The 22,543-nt window shown below is 32.1% G+C and overlaps 5 protein-coding genes, 1 long non-coding RNA gene and 5 other non-coding genes across 16 annotated transcripts; 8 read left to right on the forward strand and 3 right to left on the reverse strand.

Annotated features, from left to right (window-relative positions):
• Positions 1–1,846: 1,846 nt before the first annotated feature.
• Positions 1,847–3,781, forward strand: LOC103482537 (uncharacterized). Of its 3 annotated transcripts, XR_007823530.1 has the most exons (4): positions 1,847–2,017; positions 2,347–2,442; positions 2,536–3,339; positions 3,443–3,781. It is a non-coding gene; the product is annotated as an uncharacterized LOC103482537 (long non-coding RNA). The 3 variants fall into 3 exon arrangements; XR_536490.3 differs by having other exon boundaries at positions 1,849–2,442; XR_007823529.1 differs by having other exon boundaries at positions 1,861–2,442; positions 3,200–3,339.
• Positions 3,782–4,510: 729 nt separating this feature from the next.
• Positions 4,511–4,633, forward strand: LOC127151093 (small nucleolar RNA Z107/R87). The gene has a single exon (XR_007823831.1). It is a non-coding gene; the product is annotated as a small nucleolar RNA Z107/R87 (small nucleolar RNA).
• A 59-nt stretch (positions 4,634–4,692) lies between these two features.
• Positions 4,693–4,774, forward strand: LOC127151080 (small nucleolar RNA SNORD34). The gene has a single exon (XR_007823819.1). It is a non-coding gene; the product is annotated as a small nucleolar RNA SNORD34 (small nucleolar RNA).
• Positions 4,775–7,252: 2,478 nt separating this feature from the next.
• On the forward strand, positions 7,253–10,158 carry LOC103482538 (L10-interacting MYB domain-containing protein-like). The gene is made up of 3 exons (XM_008438744.3): positions 7,253–7,925; positions 8,984–9,329; positions 9,461–10,158. Exons 2-3 carry the CDS (start codon positions 8,985–8,987, stop codon positions 10,007–10,009), a joined length of 894 nt encoding a protein of 297 aa, XP_008436966.1. The 5' UTR covers positions 7,253–7,925; position 8,984; the 3' UTR covers positions 10,010–10,158.
• A 422-nt stretch (positions 10,159–10,580) lies between these two features.
• On the reverse strand, positions 10,581–14,343 carry LOC103482539 (protein KOKOPELLI-like). Of its 4 annotated transcripts, none has more exons than XM_008438747.3 (4): positions 14,191–14,343; positions 12,640–12,748; positions 12,244–12,321; positions 10,581–12,147 (listed from the first exon to the last, which is right to left on the reverse strand). In XM_008438747.3, the coding sequence occupies exons 2-4, from the start codon at positions 12,733–12,735 to the stop codon at positions 10,732–10,734; spliced, it is 1,590 nt and encodes a 529-aa protein (XP_008436969.1). In that variant the 5' UTR covers positions 12,736–12,748; positions 14,191–14,343; the 3' UTR covers positions 10,581–10,731. The 4 variants fall into 4 exon arrangements, with proteins under 4 accessions (XP_008436969.1, XP_050945744.1, XP_008436968.1 ...); XM_051089787.1 differs by having other exon boundaries at positions 12,640–12,759; positions 14,191–14,283; XM_008438746.3 differs by lacking the exon at positions 14,191–14,343 and adding an exon at positions 12,856–14,137.
• LOC127151103 (small nucleolar RNA snoR31) lies at positions 13,991–14,086 on the reverse strand. The gene has a single exon (XR_007823841.1). It is a non-coding gene; the product is annotated as a small nucleolar RNA snoR31 (small nucleolar RNA).
• A 313-nt stretch (positions 14,344–14,656) lies between the features above and the next one.
• On the forward strand, positions 14,657–15,819 carry LOC103482540 (probable pterin-4-alpha-carbinolamine dehydratase, chloroplastic). Its single transcript, XM_008438749.3, has 3 exons — positions 14,657–15,197; positions 15,279–15,474; positions 15,563–15,819. The coding sequence occupies exons 1-3, from the start codon at positions 14,847–14,849 to the stop codon at positions 15,652–15,654; spliced, it is 639 nt and encodes a 212-aa protein (XP_008436971.1). The 5' UTR covers positions 14,657–14,846; the 3' UTR covers positions 15,655–15,819.
• Positions 15,820–17,370: 1,551 nt separating this feature from the next.
• LOC103482542 (stellacyanin) lies at positions 17,371–18,158 on the forward strand. Its single transcript, XM_008438750.2, has 2 exons — positions 17,371–17,567; positions 17,726–18,158. Exons 1-2 carry the CDS (start codon positions 17,390–17,392, stop codon positions 18,121–18,123), a joined length of 576 nt encoding a protein of 191 aa, XP_008436972.1. The 5' UTR covers positions 17,371–17,389; the 3' UTR covers positions 18,124–18,158.
• A 1,588-nt stretch (positions 18,159–19,746) lies between these two features.
• On the forward strand, positions 19,747–19,846 carry LOC127151078 (small nucleolar RNA R30/Z108). The gene has a single exon (XR_007823817.1). It is a non-coding gene; the product is annotated as a small nucleolar RNA R30/Z108 (small nucleolar RNA).
• Positions 19,847–19,959: 113 nt separating this feature from the next.
• On the forward strand, positions 19,960–20,056 carry LOC127151092 (small nucleolar RNA snoR31/Z110/Z27). The gene has a single exon (XR_007823830.1). It is a non-coding gene; the product is annotated as a small nucleolar RNA snoR31/Z110/Z27 (small nucleolar RNA).
• Positions 20,057–20,329: 273 nt separating this feature from the next.
• Positions 20,330–20,967, reverse strand: LOC103482543 (oleosin Cor a 13-like). Its single transcript, XM_008438751.3, has one exon. It carries the CDS (start codon positions 20,861–20,863, stop codon positions 20,471–20,473), a length of 393 nt encoding a protein of 130 aa, XP_008436973.1. The 5' UTR covers positions 20,864–20,967; the 3' UTR covers positions 20,330–20,470.
• Positions 20,968–22,543: the final 1,576 nt, after the last annotated feature.

Raw genomic sequence — 22,543 nt, forward strand, 5'->3', positions numbered from 1 at the left:
AAATATTACTTGATTAGGTAAAAACAAAAAAAATATATAAATTTTTTTAAAATATTAAAAAATAATTATAACATTAACATTATCAAATACACAAAATCAATAACTACAATACGACGTATGCCCTAAAATTTGATTTGAAATATTCTTTTTCATTCAGTTCAATTCATTTCTCTTAAATGACGATGTTGATTTAAATTTCATTCAATTATATTATTATGTAAATGACATGCTTGTAAAATATTAAAAATAACATAAATGATTATCTCAGTAAAAAGAATTATATAATGTAAAATTCTTACTAATTCCAATAATACTAAAAATAATAAATTTTAATTTAAAATAAAATATAAACATACCGATCATGTTGCAATATTTGAAATTTAAAATTTAGAAAACATTTAAATAAACATATTCCCGATTTAAATTTGATAGATAAAAATAATATATAAATTTAAAAATGAAAAATTAATAAAGGAAGAGAAAATAAAACAAGTTTAAGAAATCTAAGAAAATAAATAAATAATTATCGAAATTGACCAAGACCTTTTAAGCCAAAAGTGAGTATAGGCGTATTTTCTCACCAATGATCGAGCTAGAAATTTTAGATAACATGACTATTTCCCGTAGCGTTTTCTTAAATAATGAGAAACGGAAACAACAAACATATTAAATGGACCCTACATAATTCGTGTAACATTTTTCGTCGATGCTTATCGAAAAATTTCCCTCCCCCATGAGAAAAAATATATAGTATATGCCTAAAAAATCAATGCTGCTAACCGATGAATCTTCTCTATTTGTAAGAGTGATGATTGGAATTGAATGAACTATATATTCAAACCGCAGCCAAAAAAGACTTTGATGTCTAAATGATTTCACTAAAAACTAATTAAATTTTATTGGCTTTTGATTTAATTAGAATTAAGCAGAAATATATGTCAAGCAAATTAAAATACATTAAAAAGAAAATGATAGTGAACTCCAAAATTTGAATCTCTACAAAATTACTCATTAGCAAAAAGTTTGTTATATTTGTTTAATTGAACGTATAAGCTAAGTATTATTAAAGAGTTTAATTAGTTTGACTAAACATTATTGGTCTTTTTTTTTCACCTTCCTTAAACTTATGGTAAGCATTAAAAAAGAAACTTATGGAAAAAAAGATGCAATGTTATATCTATAATTAATTAATGTTTCTTGATGTTTAGTCATTTTTTTAATTTATCTATATATAGTTACTTGAATGAAATTAATCTCACACAAAAACACAAAAAAAAAAAAACATTACCTAAGAGAGTTAATTACAAAATTCCAAATAATATTTTTTTTATTTAAATTAATATTTTGAAATTAAGAATAATATAAATCAAATCATTCGATTCAAAATCTAAAAAAAAAAATATATAAAAAAGTTTTTTTAGAAAAATAATAAATCATAGAAAATTTTTGAGAAACTATTTTTGTATAAATGATGTGAATTCGATAGATTTTTTATTATTTGAAAATAGTTTCTACTTTTATTTTGTTATATTTGAAACAATTTTTTTAAAAAATATAAAATAAGTTATTAAAATATTAATTGAAAAAGAAAATGAAAAATGACTGTTTTGAATTATAGTTATTTACAAGATTTCATGCCATGATCATATTTTGAATTATTATTTACCAAAAAATACTTTAAAAATAAATTGAGTTAAAAATTGGAAGAAGAAGAAGAAACTCAAATAGGAGAGTGCTTCTGTGTCTCAATAATTGAGTCAAGAAAACCTCAACCACTTATTTTAAAAGTCCAAATACAAATTTGGTATGATATAATTTAAAATTGGAACTTTTTGAACCTAAAATATGACTTTTCTTTGTGTAAATTATAAGACAGAAACTTCTCCACAATCCTAAATCATCATCAACTTAATATCCTTCTCCTCCTTCCTCCATTATATCATTGTAGAAATGCTCAATAAATAACCATATGGGCGTCTTCCATCCATCTCCCTTGATATCATCGATCCCCCAATGTGTTTGTGTTCTTTACATTACTGTTTGTGATTATTATTATGTTAATTTTATATTTTATGATGTACAGGCCGGTGATGATCATGATTGATATTATTTAATGTATTTGCCAACATCGTTTGATCATTTATCATGATATCTAATTTGACGATCCCTCTGTCTGAGGCCTGATTTTTCGTTTTCATTTCCATATCTGATATATATCATTCGAATATTTATTTATTTGAATTCACACTCTACTTCAAGGAAAAAAAAACATCAAATTAAATACTGTCTCTTTCTCACCGACAATTCTACAAAAAAAAAACCCTCTCAATTTTCTTATCTTTGTAGTCATAGCTTAGCAAGGAAAAGTCTCCTTTTGGAAGCGTTGTCTCAAGAAGGTAGGAACTGGATGTACTGCTATGGCTGAAATGAGGTTTAGCAGAGGTATCTTTTCCTTCTCTTTAATTTCTAAATTAGGATCAATTTTTCTATATAATCAAAGGATACTATATAAGTATATATCACCCGGTCGGACAGAGACAGAGATTCAAGATGGAGCTTTTGTTGAAAAGATTGGCGCTAAGAAAGAGAGATGTGTACTTTCACTCAAACATTCTTACTAACTCTCTCTTTCTTTCTTCCTCTCTTTGGTTACTTGCTCTTTGATTACTTACTCTGATTTGTTTTGCTTAGTTTACAAATGAGAATCACACCTCCTATTTATAGACATGAATTTCTTGAAGCCTGAGTTAAAAGACTCTCTAAAATTATACATATTATAAATATTTATTTACATAATTCTAGATATTTCTCTTATCCTTATCTAAAAGAATTCTAAGAATTCTTTATCCTAAAAATTTAGGATAATTATAGAAAGTTACTATACTCATTTAATACGCCTCAAGAAGATTCTAGTTAGTGTTTGTTGAAATTTGTTGATGAACTATCTTCTATAAGAGGCCTTCAATTTTTCTGCACTTGTTAAAGAAATGAAATAAATCAGTTACAACTACTTTTTTGTTAGAATAGGAGTTACAAAATAACGAGTCTTATAGCGGAGTCTTATAGCGGCCTTAATGAGAAAATATACATAATAAATTTAAGGAGATGTAATATGAAAAATATGTTCATTTGTCTTGAATCTATTTTTCCAGAAAGAATGTTGAATAAAAGAATTTTTACCTCTAAAGAGTGGATGTAGGCTATGTGTTGAACCACTATAAACATCATCTTGTTCTCTCTCGGTGAACCATGCAAATCACAAAAAGAAATACAATGAAAGGAAAGTTGACAGCTTGCAAAGGAGTTGAAAATGTAAGAGAAAATTAAAGGGGCAAAAAGGTAACTATGCATTTAATTTTCCAGTTTTACACTCGTCTCAAGGTTATTTTTACAAAGAAAGAGAAACTTTCTTTTACAAAAGTGTTGCTATATACTTTAACAGTTCTCATAGAGAGATGCCTACATTATCGTTGGATGTTCATTTCGGAGTTGCTCACGATCGTGGTTGATTCATCAAGCCTTCGCCCCAATTATTGCCTCACCGAGAAAATTGAAGGAGAAAATATGAAGAAGGTGAAGAGAAGATAATAACTTTTGTAGTTGGGATGATTTGATTGTCAATGAACACATATAAATGACTCTTCAACCTATTTTTGCAAACTCAATTATCAACTAGATGATTTTCACCACCAAGTTTTTGCTCTTATTTTTATTTATTTTGTAGTCATATGTATCACAATTTGCCAATCTTGATCCGATAATTTAGCAGATATTTTACATATATCCAAGTTTTACTTTTTATTTTAACAACGATTTGTTCATGATACACACAAAAAAAACTATCGAATCTAAAATTTATTAGATTTGGTTGATAAAAAAATTTACAACTAAGAACAATAGAGTTCTTAGATTTAAAAATGTGTCCCACCAAATTTAGTCAAATATTCCAATCGAAGAACACCTCTATGGGTCATAATAAACATAGGTTCTTTGTTGGCAGTTCTAATTATACATATTGTCAAAATAAATAAATAAGCCAACATAAGTTCAACTCAACTGTCATCTGTACTTACTTGTGGACAAGAGATCTCGAGTTCAAATCTTTTCACCTCTGTCATTCTTACAATACATTTCTACAAATAAATAAATAACACAGATATAAAATACAACTTTCACAATTTATTTTCTAAAAAGTAAATTAGAAAAAAAAAAGGATAAAATAGAAAATTTAAGAGTTAAATTCAAAATTTATTAATTGCGAAGTTAATTGATCGAATTTTCTTTTTTCCAAAAATAAACGATGGGGAAATCTCTCCGGAATCCTTAAGACTAGAGAGGAGCGGGTCATTCTCGTATTTTCCCACAACGTTGTGGAGGAACCCTAATCTCCTCCACTATATAAATACTCAATCACACAGCGCCTTCGTTGCCGAAGCTGTTTCCTCTTTCAACTTTTTTTTCTTCTTTTTTATGTAAGCTTTTGATTTTGTATTTTCTTGCGAGTGAAGAAGATCGCTGTGACGACTCAGTAAAATTCAAGCTCAACAGACCGGATTGCAGAGTAATTTCCTCTTTCTTCCTTGAATGAGTGAAACGTCTTTGCATGTCGACTACCCCGCTGAACTGAGCCATCTCTTCACTCGCCATTTTTCTCTTTTCTCCTTGTTTTCATTTCTCTTTCTTCTTGCTGAATCAGGCCGGTGATGATTGATATTTTGATTTGCCTACATTGTCTGATAATTTTATGACTGAGAACACTCTGTCTGAGGCCTGATTCTGTTTTCTATTCTTGCTCTGGTCCTTCGTTTTCTGATGATTTCAATCTGTTTTCCAACGCGCTTTAATTTCGTTCCGATTTTCTGTTTTTGGATTTAATGATGGAATTATCGAAAGGAGAAAAAGCATCGTCTCGTATTCTTGGCTAATGATATTTCAATTTCCTGTAATTTCGTTTTCAATTTTTAATTCAACTGTGTTCTTGATATTTTTTTTTTCACTGATGAAAATTTTCATTTCGATTCTCTTTTTTCTTTCTTTTGGTGAAACAATTATCGAAAGAAAAAATAGTCATAGAATTTCAACTGATTTCCAAACCTGTGTGTGCTTTAGCTGTGTTCTCGATTTTCTTTGCTGATAGAATTTCATTCAGATTACTGGTTGAAGAACTGATGAAATACAGGTTTAAACGCTGTCATTCTTCATCCTTATTGTTTTTGGTCTCTGTACTTTGGATCAATGAATATTAGATAACTAATTTAAGGCTTTACGGTTGGATTTTCTTTTTATGAATCTTCGTTTATTTGTCCAATCAGTTGTGATTTTATCCAAACTTCAAATGCTTTTTGCTTCATTACTGCTGGATTAATATGACTAATATTGTAATTTTAAACACTATTTCAAGAATCTTACCAAGTTCTAAGCTCTAACTAAGAATTTTATGCCTCATTTGATATTGTGCATCTGCATCCATCGGTGTTCGGTGTTCAGATGCTTCTCTGTTTATTTTGTGAATTCATTTCTCCCCCATGAAAAATGTAAATAAAGAAATTGTTAGTGAAAGCATAACACTCGCTCCAGTAGAGACGTTGAAATGGCAGTCGGTTAGTCATCCAGTTGATATGATTCGATGAATGAAAGAGGAAGAGAACAACGGATAGAATAATAATAAATGGGAAAACGGGGTTCTTAATTCTCTTTGGGTAATGTATATACGTGCCTGAATTAATACCCATTCCAACCTCCTTTGTGAGGGTGAACAAGAACAAATATCGTTAACCTGAGCCTTTTTCCAGATTATTTTTATAGAATTATAAAACTTAATCATTAACAAAATATTGTGAAATTGTGACTCTCTAAGCTAGCTTTAATGGTCGGAATTGATGGGGGAATAATTGCTCCGCGGAAAATTAAGCCTATAAACTGTTTTGATACATTCTGTGGTTAAGCCTATAAACTGTTTTGATGCATTCTGTGGTTAAGCCTTATGACCTCTTTCTATTAAATCTATCATTTCATAAGCCTTTTTAGATTGGGTTTTTTTTTTTTTTTTTTTTTAATGTTCTGACGTGAAAATTTATCTCGACCTTCAGGATTTCATCATTTTATGAAGGTAGCATTTGAATTATTATTCTTGTTATTTTCTAATATTTACTTGCGTTTTGCTTTTCAAGACTTAACTCGGATTATGTAGAGAAATTGACACAATTTTGCTACTTACTACAGTAAAAGATACTACTTTTGAGGCAAGTAAATATTAGAAAATAACAAACTCTTTTTTGGAAAGTAGAGAAATGTTTGTTGCAGTGTAAAATAAGAAACAAAAAACGAGAAAACATGGAACAGGAAAAAAGGAAACTGAACAAAGAGAAACAGAAAGGAAATGCAAAATCTGGAAAACAGAAAATCGAAAACAAGAACAGAAAAGAAAACGAGAAAACTGAAAATTGAAAACCGGAAACAATAAACAGTGAACAGAAAAATAGAAAACATGAAATCGAAAACAGAAAACAAGAAATTGAAAACATAAACAAGAGACAGGAAAAGAAAGGCCGACAAACAAACAGGAACTTCAAATCTTTATTCAAATTTCCCCAATCCTTTTTCTATACCTAAAATTTGAAAACAAAGATTTTTAAGAATTTTTTAATTTTGAAAATAACTAATTTTTTTCTATTCGATCTTACACGGATTCTAATCTTCTCCCGATCTAATATTTTTATAGGATTTTCCAAATTATTCATTACAATTTATGGAACCGTAGTTATGCTTACAAGATGTTATTTACAGCAACGATTATATATAAAATTTGACAAGATTATAATAAAAAATTTAATAGGCTAAGATTATCAACTTTTTAGGTTTTTTCTATACAATTTTTTTCAGAGCATAATTTAAAAAAAAAAAAGGATAAAAACAAGTTAATGTTTGGGATAAGATTTGGAAAATAGTTTTTTTGAAAAGATATAAAAAAATAATAATAAATAAGATTTGGAAAAGATGGTATGATTTTGGTTTAAAAAATTAGATGCACGAAAATCCTAAAACAATAAATAACTTAGAAAAATAAATATTTTAGGAAAATTTCAATTATCCGAGATGGATTAAGAAAACGCAATTTACGAATTTTAAAAAGATATGCTACTTTTGAAAAGGAAAACCAGTCCTATAGGTGAATGAGATAAATTAATAAATGATAGATAAATAACTGAGTTTTGTAATATTTGCCCGCCAACATTTTGGATTTGATCGAGTTTTGTCTAACAAATTTCCTAAGCTTTAATTATTTTCAAATATAGCAATTTTTAAAATCATTTATTCGCCATTTTTTAAAAAAAAAGGTGGCTATAATCTTAGTTTTTTACTTCATTTGTCTTTCAAAATTATTTACCACGAAAATGGGCCTAACAAAAAGTCGTGGGCTCAAAGAGATGGGCCTTTAGGAAAAGAGACGGGCTACAACTAGGTCCCACCAACAGAACCGGTTCATTTCGGTTCAGACCGTTTTTAACAACCACCGACCAACCAGACCTACCGAACTAATTCTATTAAAACCGGTCCAAGTCAGTTGGTTCATCTTGGTTTCTCAAATTTTCCATTATTATAAATTTAAGAAATGGAGAGAGAGAGAGAAAGAGAGAGGGAAAGAGAGGGTGTGGAGTCAAAATCATAATGGAAAAGTGCTTTTAGTAAAAACAAACACTTTTACGTTCTGCTTTATAAAAAGTTTGTAAGGTTAGAATTCGGAAGCACTTTCCGTCCAACTGCTTGACTGGAAACCACATTTACAGACAAAAAACTGTTATACCAAACATTCCCCCATTCTAATTTGATTCTTCCTCCATTCACTTCCGCCCTAATTTCTCACTTCTCCTTCAATCGCTTTAAATCAAATCTATCACATACTGTTGTTTTGACTCTCTCTTAAGGTACGCTTCTGTTTCTTTTTAATTTTATCATCTCTCTTTAACCAGCTTGATTTTGAATGTTTTTTTGAGAAATTCCATTCTGTCTTGCTGTGATGTTGTTAGAAATGAACTGTATCACAAAATCTTACTCACCGCATCCCAATTGTGTATTGTTTTCTTTCTTACTATTTAAGTTTATTTGCTTCTTACTGTTGTAATCCTCTTTTATTTTGAATCACTCTTTTTTTATCCAGTTTCTTATCGATGATCTGTTAGACTGTTTAATCAACTTTATTTTGATATTCAAAATGTGGAGTAACATATTCGTTTACTTATTTAAATAGGTTAATTAAAGTAACCTATAACTAAACATGTCCATCACTTTTATTGGGTTTGAAGATGTCTATTAATAGGATGAAAGGGTTACGGTCTCCGATATGCCTACTTTCTTCTCATTTCTGAATTTAGAACTTTGGTGTCTTTTGTTGAAGAAGAAATCTTACTTTAAACTTCTTTTGGGTTGTTTGGAGAACTAGAACGTAATTAGGATTATTAAAAATTGGAGAGGTGTTGAAATGTGTATCCAATTAAGGACGGAATACAGATATGATCGTAAAGCCTAAAAATGATAAAAAAAAAGTAGGGTTTAATTCAAGACCGATGATCATGAAATTTCTATTACATTTCATTTCAATGCAATTACAAGTGTACAAACACCCCTTAATTCCTTGGCATTGCTTTAAGTAATAACACTATGTAGTTCTATCAATAGAGAGAATTTGAGCATATTCTGTACTACATATTTTGTAAATGGAGGAATTGCTTTTCTTTTTGTGGATCTTTAATGACAATGAAACTGAAAAGTACATCGGCTCCTTACCCTTTTTTTTTTTTTTGTGATTTATTTGAGATTCAGTCTTATAGCCCTTTTTTATGACTGCTTCTAGGTCACAAGGAAAATAGTATTATTATCTGCCTTTTACATTTCAAATTTGTATACATCTTCTCACTTTTTCCTTTAGTCTTACTCTATGTAAAATAGATTCAAATACTTCTCTTTTTTTTGGTTGATGTATTAGAATGTCCAAAAGTTTAGCCACTAGTGATGAAAAAGAGAGGCAAACAAAGGCTATTTGGGATGATGTTACTGTCGATTCATTCATAAATGTTTGTGTTACCGAGACGTTAAATGGGCATAGACCTCGAGGTTATTTTACGAAAACCGGATGGAGGAATGTAGTTAAGAACTTCTATGAAAAGACAGGAAGAAATTATGGATACAAGCAACTTAAGAACAAATGGACAACACTGAAGAGAGATTGGCAAGTTTGGAATGATTTGATTAGAAATGAAAAAGAAATAGGATGGGACCCTCTGAGGCAAACCATTGATGCAACTAGTCAATGGTGGGATCACAAATTAAAGGTAATAATATTCCATGAATCTCTATTTGTATAACGATTTTAGATTTTAATAAAACTTGTTGTTATCAAGTTGTTCATTGATTTTAGTTGTAGATGTCTTCTCCATCACCATTTGTTCATTTTTTATTATAGGTTCTTCCTGAGGCAGCCAAGTTTCGTGCTAAAGGATTGCAAAACGTGGAGCTCTTAAACATTCTTTTTAAAGGTGTTGCAATTAATGGAGGAGCTTGGGCCCCAACCCCATCTCAAGTTGTTTTACGCAAGGAAAGTGATGAGGTTGAAAAAGATTATAATGACGACACCATAGGAGATACAAAGTTCAACGAGAATGAGTTTAACAATGTTGAAAGTAACACTAATGAAGTTAACACTAGTGCGACTTATACTCAAGAGAGTGAGAAAAGGAGGAAAAGAGTAGATTCAAAGGTTGGATCACCTTCTAGGTTGTTTGACGCATTAGATCGTCTTTCCGATGCTATAGAATATAGAAAAAGAGACTTACCGGGATGTAGTACTTTGGAAGTAATGGAAACTTTAAGAAGTTTGCCTGGGATTATAGAGGGAGATGAGTTGTATATGAAGGCTGCAGATATACTTATCAAAAGAGAAAATAGAGAAATGTTTGTTGCACTACAAAAGCCATTAATACAAATTACATGGCTTAAGCAAAAAAGAGTTTGACATTATAGCAAAGTAAATTGACCATAGGATTACAAACTTTCATAAGCCTTATAGAAAAAACATTCCGAGTCTTGGCCTCGGTGAAAGACTTGGTTTTGTTTTGTGTTCAAATCATCATTAAATGTCTATCTTTGTCTAGTTAAATATAATATTATCAGGGGTACATTTTTGTAAAGTTTTAAGGTTAAATTTGTAAGATGCGTGCTAGTAGTGTAGTGTTTTTTTTAAGATGCTCATGACACCAAATTTGATGATTTTGTATAAGATAGTTGATTGTGGACTATTTTAAAATATATTCATTGATAAAGAATCTTGGAAACTTATCTATCTATGTAATTTTTTAACAATTTTGAAATGGTGGACAAGTGGAGTATCTACAATACTTAGAGGTTGTTCAAAGAGTTTAACATATAAACATAGAAAATCAAGGGAGTCTAGAAATACACGTAGAAAAATGAAATGAGTTTGGTATCCAACTTGAATCTAAAGTGCTCAATCAGATTACATTGCCCATGAGCAATCAGGAAAAAGTAAAATCAAGAGAAGCAAATGATTATTAAGAATAAATAAATGGCCATAGATTAAGCATATCTTTAATAATAAAAAAAAAGTACTAAATTTCATATCCAAGACTAAGAGTCCTATATGCTACACATCAAAATTTTAAATTTGATACCTCCATTATACAAATAAAAATAAATCTGTCTCTATCTATTGTAAAGCTATGTATATCTATTTACATACCCTATTTTCATAGGCCCTTTATTAGGCAACTTCACTCCACGCCTATTGCGAAACATTCTCCACCAATTCAATTTCTTCACACCATTCTTCTTCTTCTTCTTCTTCCCATATTTCATCCCCTTAAACTCTTTCCTTTTCATGGCTTTTGACCTCACATGACTTCTTAGCCCTTCAGCAAGTGCCTCAAATTTCCTCACTTGGTTCTTGTCACACACACTTCTAACGGCTCTATTCTTTACCTTCTCATACTTATCTTCTTTACTTACTACTGATCCTCTGTTCTCTTTGTGATTGAAGATCTTCCCTAACTGCTTCCACATGAAGTTATGGTTGTTGTGGTGATGGTGGTGATGATGGTGGTGGTGGTGAAAGATTACGCCGAGTTTGTTTTTGAGTTGTTTGAACGGTCCTACTGCTTGTTTCGACTCTTTTTCCCCATGCTTGATATTGAATGTTTTCATCGAATATGTGCTACTTGATTTTGAATCTGTTGTGGACGAATCGTCTTGGTGGGTTTGGGTAGAACGGCTCGGGGAAGAAGAGTCATCGTCATTGTCGACGGTTTCACTTTCTGTGGTGTCACTTTCTGTGGTTTCTTGTGTTGTCCAACTTGAAGAAGAAGAAAAGGCTGATTCAAACTCAGAGTTTGAGGATTCTGATTCTTTTTGTGGAGGTAAATGGATGTTGTTATGAGTTCGTTCCCTTCTTAGTTCTCTTGAGGGATGATGATCCAGCAATGTTGGCCCCATTACCATGTGACCATATGGACTTTGGTTCTTCTTTTTTACTTGTTTACTAGTTTCATCCAATTTAATGGCAGGCCTGAAGGTGGCCTTGGATCCTACTGAAGTACATCCAGATTTAGTCATTGGATTTACAACTTTGTGTTGTTTAGGCATTATATGGGCTTCAATGATTGGAGGTTTCATTATTGCTTCATCATTTCCTTGACTCCGAGGTATTCTCAAACCATGAACGAACTCGGAACTACGGTGCGTCACTATAGGATTTACTGGCTTAGTAAATCCTGTCCTTAAAGTTGAGTGATCTGTTTTTGAGTGAACTTTCTGTTGGTTTAATGTCTCATTCCTTTGAAGAACACACTGGCAATTGCCTCTTGTTTTCTTACTTTGGCTTGTGCAATGTTGTAGGGACAAAATGTGGAGTTCAATTCTTCTGAGTGCTGAAACGATGCCATGAGGTAAGTCATTAAATGCAGTATTTGAAGCTGAGGCTCTATCCCTAATGGGGTTCTGTTCAAACTTTGAATTTTCCATTTTTCTTGCAGTTTGATTGTGTTTCAACCATTCAACAACTTTTTTGTCTACTGGCTTTGTCTGTTTGTCATCTTTGTGTAGAAAATTGTAAAGAATGTTAGAGTTTGCTGCCAAGTTCTGTACAAAACCCAAAATCAATAGAGAATATAAAGTTGAACGTGAGTTTTAATTCTGTCGTTCAAAAAATGGTTTCCATGGAGAAGAAAAACAAACCTTTGAGACAACCTCCAAAACTCCTGAAGTAGCATCATCAAGCAAGCGCTTCATTAGAATCTGTGCCCTTTCATCAAGCTGCTTTGACAATAAACCCAACCAAACTACAATAGTCAAATATTCAAGTACAAAGCTCACTCAAACAAAGTCTTGATGATAAACTAAATCCATCTAAGAACAACTGATCAACAAGTCCAGTGCAATAGTCTCCTGCTTGAACCTCTGACTTCATTGACCAATCACCAAAACTGACTTCGGCAAATGATTTCGAGTACTATTATAATGTTTGAACAACTCTAATTCTAAAAATACTAAGTTAACAATAAGTATACAATGTTTAATAAAGTAAAAAGGCAATAAGATTGAGAGCGAGAAGAGTAACTTGCGAAAGCTTACAAGTTCGGAGTTCGTATCTCGCAAACAAATCTTCAAGAGAAGGATGTATAATTCCCTCAGTGCTAGGAGATCAAGATATAAGTCATCAACTTCCATATTGTCTGATACACTACATGACAACTAGTCAACGTTCAGTATAGACTCGACTCAGGTAGCAACTAATGAAAACAATGAGAAACCAACTGATAGTTTGTTCATCAAAAGCTCTCATATAACCTGGCCATAACAGATAAAAGGCTCTCGAACAAAACACTGAAATTCCCAAATTCAAACAATCAAATCCACTTCACCAAATTCCTTTATGTTAATCTCATATTGATTTGGAAACACCCGAGCATGCGCTGTTTCGATGTGCTAGAGCTGACCAAATTTGGTCTACCATTCTTTTGATTGTCTATCATGGGGTTCAAGTTCAAAGGTTCGCATCTCACCAAAAGGATGTTAAAGCAAGCTTGTTTAGGCAATTTAATGATCCAAAATATGTACTCAGAATTTGTATGTCAATTCCATGATTTCGAAGTAAACAAAATGATAAAATTCCTTGATCAAGCAGGAGATTGAGAATAACCCAAACTCAATTACTATTATTTATTGCTATCTTACATCAACATATTTTTGTATATAAAGAAACCAACATCAATAAATTCACTAATATTAACGGTTTAGACTTAGTTGTCCAGTTGTTACAAATTAATGACGGTCATTAACTCATGATTAAGATCACGATGATCAATTGGAGATGGCTTGACTTTTTTTCTTAATGAACGACTCATTCCTCGTTCTTTAGCCTCTCAAGGCTCTTCTCTATAGTTTCGATGCAATATGTAGTAGTTGTTGTCTAATTGGATGTATAGGGCAATTTTTGAAAAAAAATTAGAGAAAGGAGGTTAATTTTAGTGGTACGGAATTCCAAATTGCTGGAGAATCATGGTATGAATTGATCAATGTAAAACTAATCATTTCGTATCCACGATGCTTCCGACTATTGATGCAATTTGCAAAAAAAAAAATGAAACCTTAATCTGATATTTTGTAACTCTTCAGCCTTCAGTGGTGTTTGTAGATTGATCGAACTAAATATTTGTGAAAAAATTTCATCATAGCATCCTTGATATTATTATACAAATGAAATCCAAGTGAAACCGAAATTTTTTTTAAAAAAAAAGTAGAGTTTCATTTGTTTTACACAAAACAACTGTCCAATGAAAACACATTGTACTCAAAACAAAAGTTTTGAAAAAAAAAACTATATTTCAATTTGAAAGAAACCAAAACAATTCGACCAGAAACCAAGAGAGAAGAATCATGTAAAAGATTTGAGCATTCGAAAAAGAAATGGATAGGAGAAGGAGTAGATTCAGAAGCTACACATAACATCAAAAGATAAACGAATAGATTATCTCAGATCAAGTGTTGGATTAATAGTATTTTGCTTCATCCTCATCTACTTAAACATCCATATAAACACTCTTGCGAATGAAAATTAAAAAGTAAATCATATGAAACGAAACGCAAATCATGAAAATGAACGGAAAATGAGAAGAAACTCACAAGGACAAAGAACATTCAGGCCAAAAAAGACGGAAAAAGATGGAAGTTGCGGCAAAGGAATAGTAACCATTGAAGATAATAGAGGAAGAGGGGCGGAAGCAGGAGAGGGGTTAATTCTTTCGCGACGGGGCGCTTGATGTATTTATAAAGAGCCATGATTTTGCCCTAATTTTTCTTATCACGTGCTCAGTCCGTGACCCACTCCATGCTCTCTCCCAAGTGACACGTCACCGTTTTATGTTTTTTTTTTTTTATTTATTTACCATTATCGTTATATTATTATTTTACAACTTTTTTTTTCTTTTATATAACTTATCATTTGTTCTTAGATTTGTTTAATTCTTAATAAAAGATAACAGGAGATTCGATCGATGTCGGTTTGAGTAAATCCAAATCGACAACATCTCAAAAAGAATTTTAAATACATTTCTTTATAAGTAAGATTGATTTGAACATTCCCTAAACCAATCAAATTCATTTGGATAGTAATTTTGTAAACTTTTAAATCCACACCCCACTCACAATTTTGGTTTGGAGTGTCTCTTCCTTTCCTTGCAAAAGGCCAAATATCAAAATAAAAAACCTATCCACTAAATTTTCAATAGAAAATAAGAAAAGGAAAACACCCGAGTGTGCTTCAGTCTCATCCTTCAACCATGGCCACAACCTCATCCACCCATCTCCACCTACACCTCCCCCTCCTCCCTCTTCCCCAACCCCACCGGCCCCGCTTCTCTTCCCTACCCACCACCCTCCTCCGCCGTAGCCGCCGTTCCGTCACGGTCTCCGTGGGAACAGACATACTAGGAGACTTCGGCGCGAGAGACCCATTTCCGGCGGAAATCGAAAGCAATTTCGGGGATAAAGTGATCGGATATTCCAATACAGAGCACAAGATTCTGATCCCTAATGCCCGAGCCTTGGCTCTGTCTCAACAAGAGTGTGTTCCAGTTTCTTCGTTGCAGGCTCCAATGGCAGAGGATGAAGCCAAAATGCTCCTGAAGAAGGTATATTGTGTGTTTGCTTTTGAAATTGGTTTTTGACTTGATTTGAAGTTCTTTGTTGTTGTGGGTTTTTTTTTTTGTTAGGTTGTGGGTTGGAAATTGGTGGATGATGGAAGTGGGGGATTAAAGCTTCAATGTTTATGGAAATTGAGGGACTTTAAATGCAGTGTTGAGCTGATTAATAGAATTTGTCAAGTTGTTGAGAACGTTGGCCATTTTCCTGATCTTCATTTGGAGCAACCTAACCAAGTTAGAGCTGAGCTTTGGACTTCATCCATTGGTATACATATCTCTTCTTCTCCATTAATCCTCAATTTCTGTTTGTTAAAATGTTTGATAGGTGAGTAATTTTGGAATTGAATATGCAGGTGGTTTGAGCATGAATGATTACATAGTAGCTGCAAAAATTGATGAGATTAAAACATCAGATCTTGCTCCCAGGAAAAGAGCTTGGGCATAAACTCAAACCACTTTTTTTTTTCTTGATTTTTTTTCATATTTTAATTTGTATGAATAAAACCTTTTTTTCTTCATCTTTTTAATTTTCCTTTCTTCTTAAAGCCTCCTGTATACTAAACTGTTTGATAATTTGATTTATTTAGTCTGATGATAAGCAATGCCCAAATAAGTGTTGTGATGCTGCTCTACACTTCTTCATTTTTGTGAAAATTTTCACTCTAAATTGAGCTCAATATGTCAAAGGATCTTTGGTTTGTAGATGAAATTACCAAAATAGGCTTGTGTACGCGAAAAAGCTCATTTGGCTTTTTGACGACGGTCCATATTGCAAGCTCCATCGAAAATAATCTCATCCCTCTCTCGCTTTGTTCAATTATTCGTATGCATTTATTTCGAGTGAGACTAGTGATTAGATGATTTGTATCCACATAGCAGCACATCCAAAAATTTGTTGACGATGAGCTTTACAATTTAGTAAAAATAATTTGGAAAAAAAATGTAAAGAATGAGGTTAGACGATCGTTTTACCACGGCTTACAACTACATTGAGATTATTTAAATTCGTTATACAGATAGAGTCCTATAAAGTTTAGGGGATCTAAACCCTTAGATCTGTACTAAATCTATCGATTAATTTTTTCGCTTAATTTTTTTCACAAATCATACATTATCTAATAGTGATGGAGGTTTTTTGACTCTAAATCTCATGACTTTCTTCTTTAATTGATAAGGAGATCTTGAATTGTAACTATATTATAAGCACAAATTTTTCATTAGCGAATTCGTCATTTTTCATAAAAAAAAAAAAACAAGTTATGACGACCTATATAATAAAGCACGGTGCATGTTTTGAAAGGGTCAAGTTTGATTATTATTATTGTCATTGTTGCATTAATGTTCCAATCCTCTGTTTATTTGTTATAACATTGAATGTGTGAGTTAGGTTTCCAACCTTAAGCAACTTATGAGTCCCTCTAACGATAATGCAAAATCGGGTGTAGAGAAAGCAAATTAAGTGTCGACATTTTTTGTTAGAAGCTGTTAATTAAATTTTATACTAACCATATCTTAAACTTTATGTATTTAAACTTAAACGCATTTGATCACTTTTTAGTCGAAGATTGCACTCGTCAATTAGTGTTAAGGTATTATAAAAAGTTTATCTTTACCTAATAGCTTAAACTTTTGGATTAGATCGATAATTGAAAACCATATCATATATATATATACTTATTTTATTAATAGTTGAAGTCATATCTCATGAAACAAAATGGTGGGGTAGGTTAGCTACCAAATTAAGTTAAGATAATCACAACACTTAGACACAGTGACCAACACTGCAACAATTTCAACTTTTAAGGTCTCTTATCTTTGAAACAATTAAACTTTAGATAGATATATTTTTCCCATTTTTTTTTTCAGGGAGGGGTTCAATTTGAAAGTGGTAAATAAACAATTACCAAAAGAAAAAAGAAAAGAAAAAGGTGATCATTGGGTAAAACAAAAGTCAAAAAAGGGAAAAGTTATTGGTTTTTAAGAGTTGGAATTGGAGGTTAAGCTGCTTATTTCTACCACCCTCTTATTGATCCCTTTCAATAGCTTAAGAAGGGAAAAAATTGGAAGTTGGAAGAGTTAGGTAATCTAATAAAGAGGAAACAATAAAAGTTTGGTGTAGGCTAATATATATAAATTTGGGAGATGAAAGGGAAATTAAAGTGATAATATTGTGAGTAAAAATGATGGGGAATAATAATAACAATACTTGGGTTTGTGTGTTAGTGGTGATTTTTGGGTTTGCATTTATAAGATGCAATGCTACAACATATATTGTAGGAGATACTTCAGGTTGGGATATTAGCACTGATCTTGATACCTGGTCTCAAGGCAAGAGGTTTTTTGTTGGAGATGTTCTTGGTACTATATCTATCTAACTTATATATATATATTATATGTCTATCTAGTTTGTTCATATTAAATCAAATACTTAATCATTTTGCAATAGTTATATCCATAATAATAATAATAATCTAAATTCATTTATATCTCTTCTGATGATCTCCATGCATATTTAGTGTTTCAATACTCATCATCGGCAAGCTTAAACGAAGTGACTAGAGAAAATTTCAACACTTGCAACACTACCAATGTTCTTAAAGCCTACTCCTCCGGCAACACCACCGTCACCTTGTCCAAGCCCGGCCAGAGGTTCTTCGTTTCCGGCAACAGGTTGCTCTGTCTCGGCGGCATGAAGTTGCAAGTCAATGTTGAAAACAACCAATCATTCTCCCCTGCTGCCGCTCCTCAGCCACCACCGTCGTCCCACTCCGACGACCTCCCCCGACCTTCTTCCAAAACTGACAACAACAGTGTTCCCAACACCGCCGCCGGATTTGTGATGGAAGGAAAACAAGCTCGTGCCATTCTCTTTGTGTGTTGTGTTATATCCACATTATCCTTTATGGTGATTTAATATTACATATATGTAACATTCAAGTTTTCATTTTATTTTATTGTACGTGTACCAAATTTTAACAAACAAAATAACAACAAATCTAAAACGGTATTAAACAATTGTGATAGGTAAACTTTGTTACGAAACATGATAGATTAACAAAATGAGATAATAGATTATGAGATAAACGAAACATTATAAATTATATTTTGGGAAGAATAAGTCATCAATCATACACATTCTCTACAAAAACCCATAATTTTAAGTATTACGAGAGTTTATGATAAACATTAAATATTTTAATGTCGAATCATTTTTAATAAAGAAAATACAAACTTAATTTAAACTTTAAAGGACCAAAAGATTACGGAGTAAACTTTAATAACGGTTACTATTTCACAAATGTTGAAATATTGATATTATTTACATCATTTACTATAAGGTGATTTTTTTCATAGCAACAACGCGACACAACTATTGAAGAAAAATTGTAACATGCATTTAAACTTTAATTTATTTGTGTAGAATTGTTAAAATTATGGAGTATTTTAAAAAATATATAAAAATGTTTCATCAACCAACTCGTCAAATGAGAAGTAGCTAACCAATTTTTAAGAGAGATATAATTGACTGAATTAATTTCGGTAGCTACATCCCTACGAAATTTAAAGAACTTAAAGGAGCATGAGTCATATATTCTGCGAAACGTCGTTCTTGTCAAGGTTGGATGTCTTTTTCAGTCTACTCAAGTACAAACTCTTAGGAGCACAGACAAGATTGGATGTCTTTTTCAGTCTACTCAAGTACAAACTCTTAGGAGCCCTTAGTGATTTAAACCAAGAAGCACATAGATTCCAAAAAATAACTTCTCCTATTAGAGAACGCATTTTATATTTACATAAACCTGTAATATATTTGGTAACGGATCGTTCATATTTGACTTCCTATTGTTTGGTAAACTCGATTTGGTTAAAGAGTTTTTTTTATCGTTAATAAGATAGGTAGGAAGAAAAATATTGAATAAGTTAGTTGGGACGAAGTCGGGGCTTGGAAGTAGAACTAAATTGTTTTTCAAGGAATTAATTCGTTTGATGCCGAAATTTTAGAATCCGAATTGGGTTGGGCTTTGAATCCGAAAGTCGAGCCCGAAATTGGAGCGGCGGAAACAATAACCCTAATTCCTTCTTCCCCTTATTTAAACCCCTGAAGCCGCCCGAGGTTTTACCCCCATCAACTCGAACTCTTTCTTGTCTGTGTTAGCGGCGGCAGAAGCTGGTTTAGGGTTCCCTTTCTTCCTTCTTTTCATGAGGTTCTTTATTTTTACTGTTACTTAATTTCATTAACAAATTCTATGTTCACTGTTTTTTCAAATCATTTTTGTTTTTCGTTGTTCTGCGAGGTTTTCTAGTTTCGTTTTTCTTTGGATTTTCCTTCGTTGGTTTTATGTACAACAAGTGGCTTTGATGATTTCATGAAAGATCAAGCTCAACAGACCGGAATGCAGGATTCTTTTCGAATCTTGCGTGTCGATTACTTTCGAAACTGAGCCGTCTCTCTCTTTTTTCTTTTCATTTTCTCTTCGAACGAAATCTGTTTTTTCTTTTTTACTCTTTTGTGAAGAGCGTTTTTCTTGGGAAATTGGAGGGTTACAATGAGGATAAAAAGCTCCCTCTTCTGAAATCCATTGAGGAGACTCTGCTGGCAGAATCGAACCTAATAATCTCCATTGCCATCTGAGTATACCATTCTATTTCCCATTTATGTACACTCTTCCTAATTGAGATTTGATACTTTGATTCATTTGCTGTTTGTTTGATTTTGTTGTGTTATTGGTTCTTCAAGTTTTTTTAATTGTTCATCAAATGATGAAACGAGGAATAATCTTAGGACACCTTCCTACACAGCAAAGCCAAGCTGTGGATGAGAACAAAATTTCCTTTCTGATGATGATCACTCTTTTGTTCATTTGATTTAATGGGATGCCGATAATAAGAATTTTCATTTGATTTTAATATGCATTGTGTTGTGAACTGAATTGAAATCTTTATGAATGTTCAAAATTTCAACTTTAGGATTAAAAGTATACTAATAGCCCATAATCTACTAGATAATGAACCAAAATTCATGTGGGTTAAGAACATTTGACAAAACGTTGTAGAACATAAAAGTAATGGTGACTCAAATTTGGTTTGAAGGAGACAAATAAAGAGATTAAGCCTACAAATGAAAGAAAATTCACCTACGTTTTATTGATTAAACAAACATTGAAGGCAGTGTTAAGGTACATCAAAATCTTCCAACGGCCATTGCCCTTCTGCCAAATGCACTTAACTCATCCATCCGTTCGCTTCATTCATCTCCAAATTTAACCATCCACTCTCCCCTTACCGGCGAACTTGAAGCGACTTTTTTCCGGCAAATATCCACGACGATTTCTCCCATTATTACCCATATACCTGAAAATCCACATCGACACAACCACTGCAGCAGCTCCAAACCCACCAGAGGCCAAGAATCCCAGGAATAAAAGCGAGGCCGTTATCACTGCAGGGACAAGAACCGGGCTGAATATGACCAACAATGGGGTAACGACGGCCAGACCAATTACGGTACCGGTCATCAGTAGGCCGGAGAGGAAGAGAAACGATGTGCCAGTGGTGACTGCGGTGGCGGCCTTGACGACTTTGTGAGAGCGGGGGAGTTGATCGGAGGAGAAGTGTTGGGATTTTGAGTACTGAGGGTTGCGAAGTTCCGCCATTGAATTTCGGGTTGTGGGTTTTTTTTGATTGAATGAATGTTTTTTGATTATATATATATATAAGAAATGGATACGCAGGTGTTTGAAGACTTCTTATTGCATGCATTTGAAATGGCTTTACTTTTGGACAACTCGATTTTTTATGTGGCTTGCTCCTTCTGATTATGTTTCGTTTCCTGTCGTTTTGATTGTTACGTTTTGATGGTTGTCATTTGCATTTATTAGTGACATCTAATGTAAATGACAAATGAAGAACACATATGATTAAGTTTACAAGCAGTATTGTTTATATTATATTAGAAGTAGTAACATTTTGTGTGATGTTTATAGTTTATGGTTAGGTAAGTTCTCTGATCAAAACCTACTCACCATTTCGAATTTTCCATCACTCACTCACTTAGTTTCTTTATTAAAGAATGAAGTGTATATATGGTTCCTTGTAAAGTACGAATTGTGTTTATCAAGCATTGCTGAGATTAAGACTTCTAAAAGCTATACTGTCCAAGCCCCAGATCTTTTGTTAGACACAATTTGTTTCAATTCCTCCAAACGAACACAACTTTTTTCCAATGAATTCTCCTTTTAATTAAACAAAAAATATTAGTTTCAACCCATATTTTTGTGTTAGATTTCTAAATACGTAGGATTTCTAAACCTCAAATAAGAAGTTTGGGTATTAGGTTATTTTTATTTTCGTTTTTAAATTTGAATGGTTGTATATGAAAATCATTAATAGTAAAGCGAAAAATTTATTTATTAATATCTATATTTATTATATTAATTCGAGAATTTTTCAATTTAACCTGAAAAAATAAAAAATATCAACCCAATCTACATCCCATATTATATAATACAAATAAAAAAATTTCAATTTTTAATAAATCACGTATACCATATTGCCTATTGCTCCATATTATAAAACATCACATAACTGTGACTGCGAGGTCATGATTATAGCACATGAATCCATATTCTAATGTACTAGACACTAGTGATGACTTGTATGTGCATGTACACTTAATTGCTTGTGTGACAAATTTAATATGATATTGTAGACTTCCTATACGATTGAGCAACAAGATGTTATATCGGTTGTTGTCTACAAATGACTCTTGTTGTTCAACTTTGACCCCACAAACATTGTAGGGAATAAATGTGGTAGTGGTAGTTAATTGTATACAAGTCCCTCTAGGAATACAAAATCCTAAATAAAATTTAAGATAGCCATCTTTTCGTTGTTGTTGTTAACCCTAAAATTAAAATGTGGGTTTGAGGCTAGAATATTTATTTAATCTTATCTTTTTATTTCGTAGAGATAATTTAAAAAAATTATTTGTGCGTTTAATTGAGAAAGATCTTTGAAATCGTTATATTATCGATCAGTTCCTTCTAAAATTCACTTTCAAACATGACGAACGTTACAATAATCACAAATTACACGAAGAAAGGAAAAGTTCAAATGAAGAAAATTATTTTATTAATAAAATTTAAATACTCCAAACTAATTTTCTTAATTTCTATATTACCCCTATGAAAAGGGTCCCATATTATGAAAGAAAATGATCAAATTCATTCACTTTTTGGCACATTGACAAGAAAAGTACTCCAATTTTACTTGAAGGAGCTTTTGTATTATTTGCAACTTGCTCCTCAAGTTGGCTGCCCCTCAATTTAAAGCCC

Source organism: Cucumis melo, chromosome 9 (assembly GCF_025177605.1).
Source record: "Cucumis melo cultivar AY chromosome 9, USDA_Cmelo_AY_1.0, whole genome shotgun sequence".
NCBI classification, from domain to species: Eukaryota; Viridiplantae; Streptophyta; class Magnoliopsida; order Cucurbitales; family Cucurbitaceae; genus Cucumis; species Cucumis melo.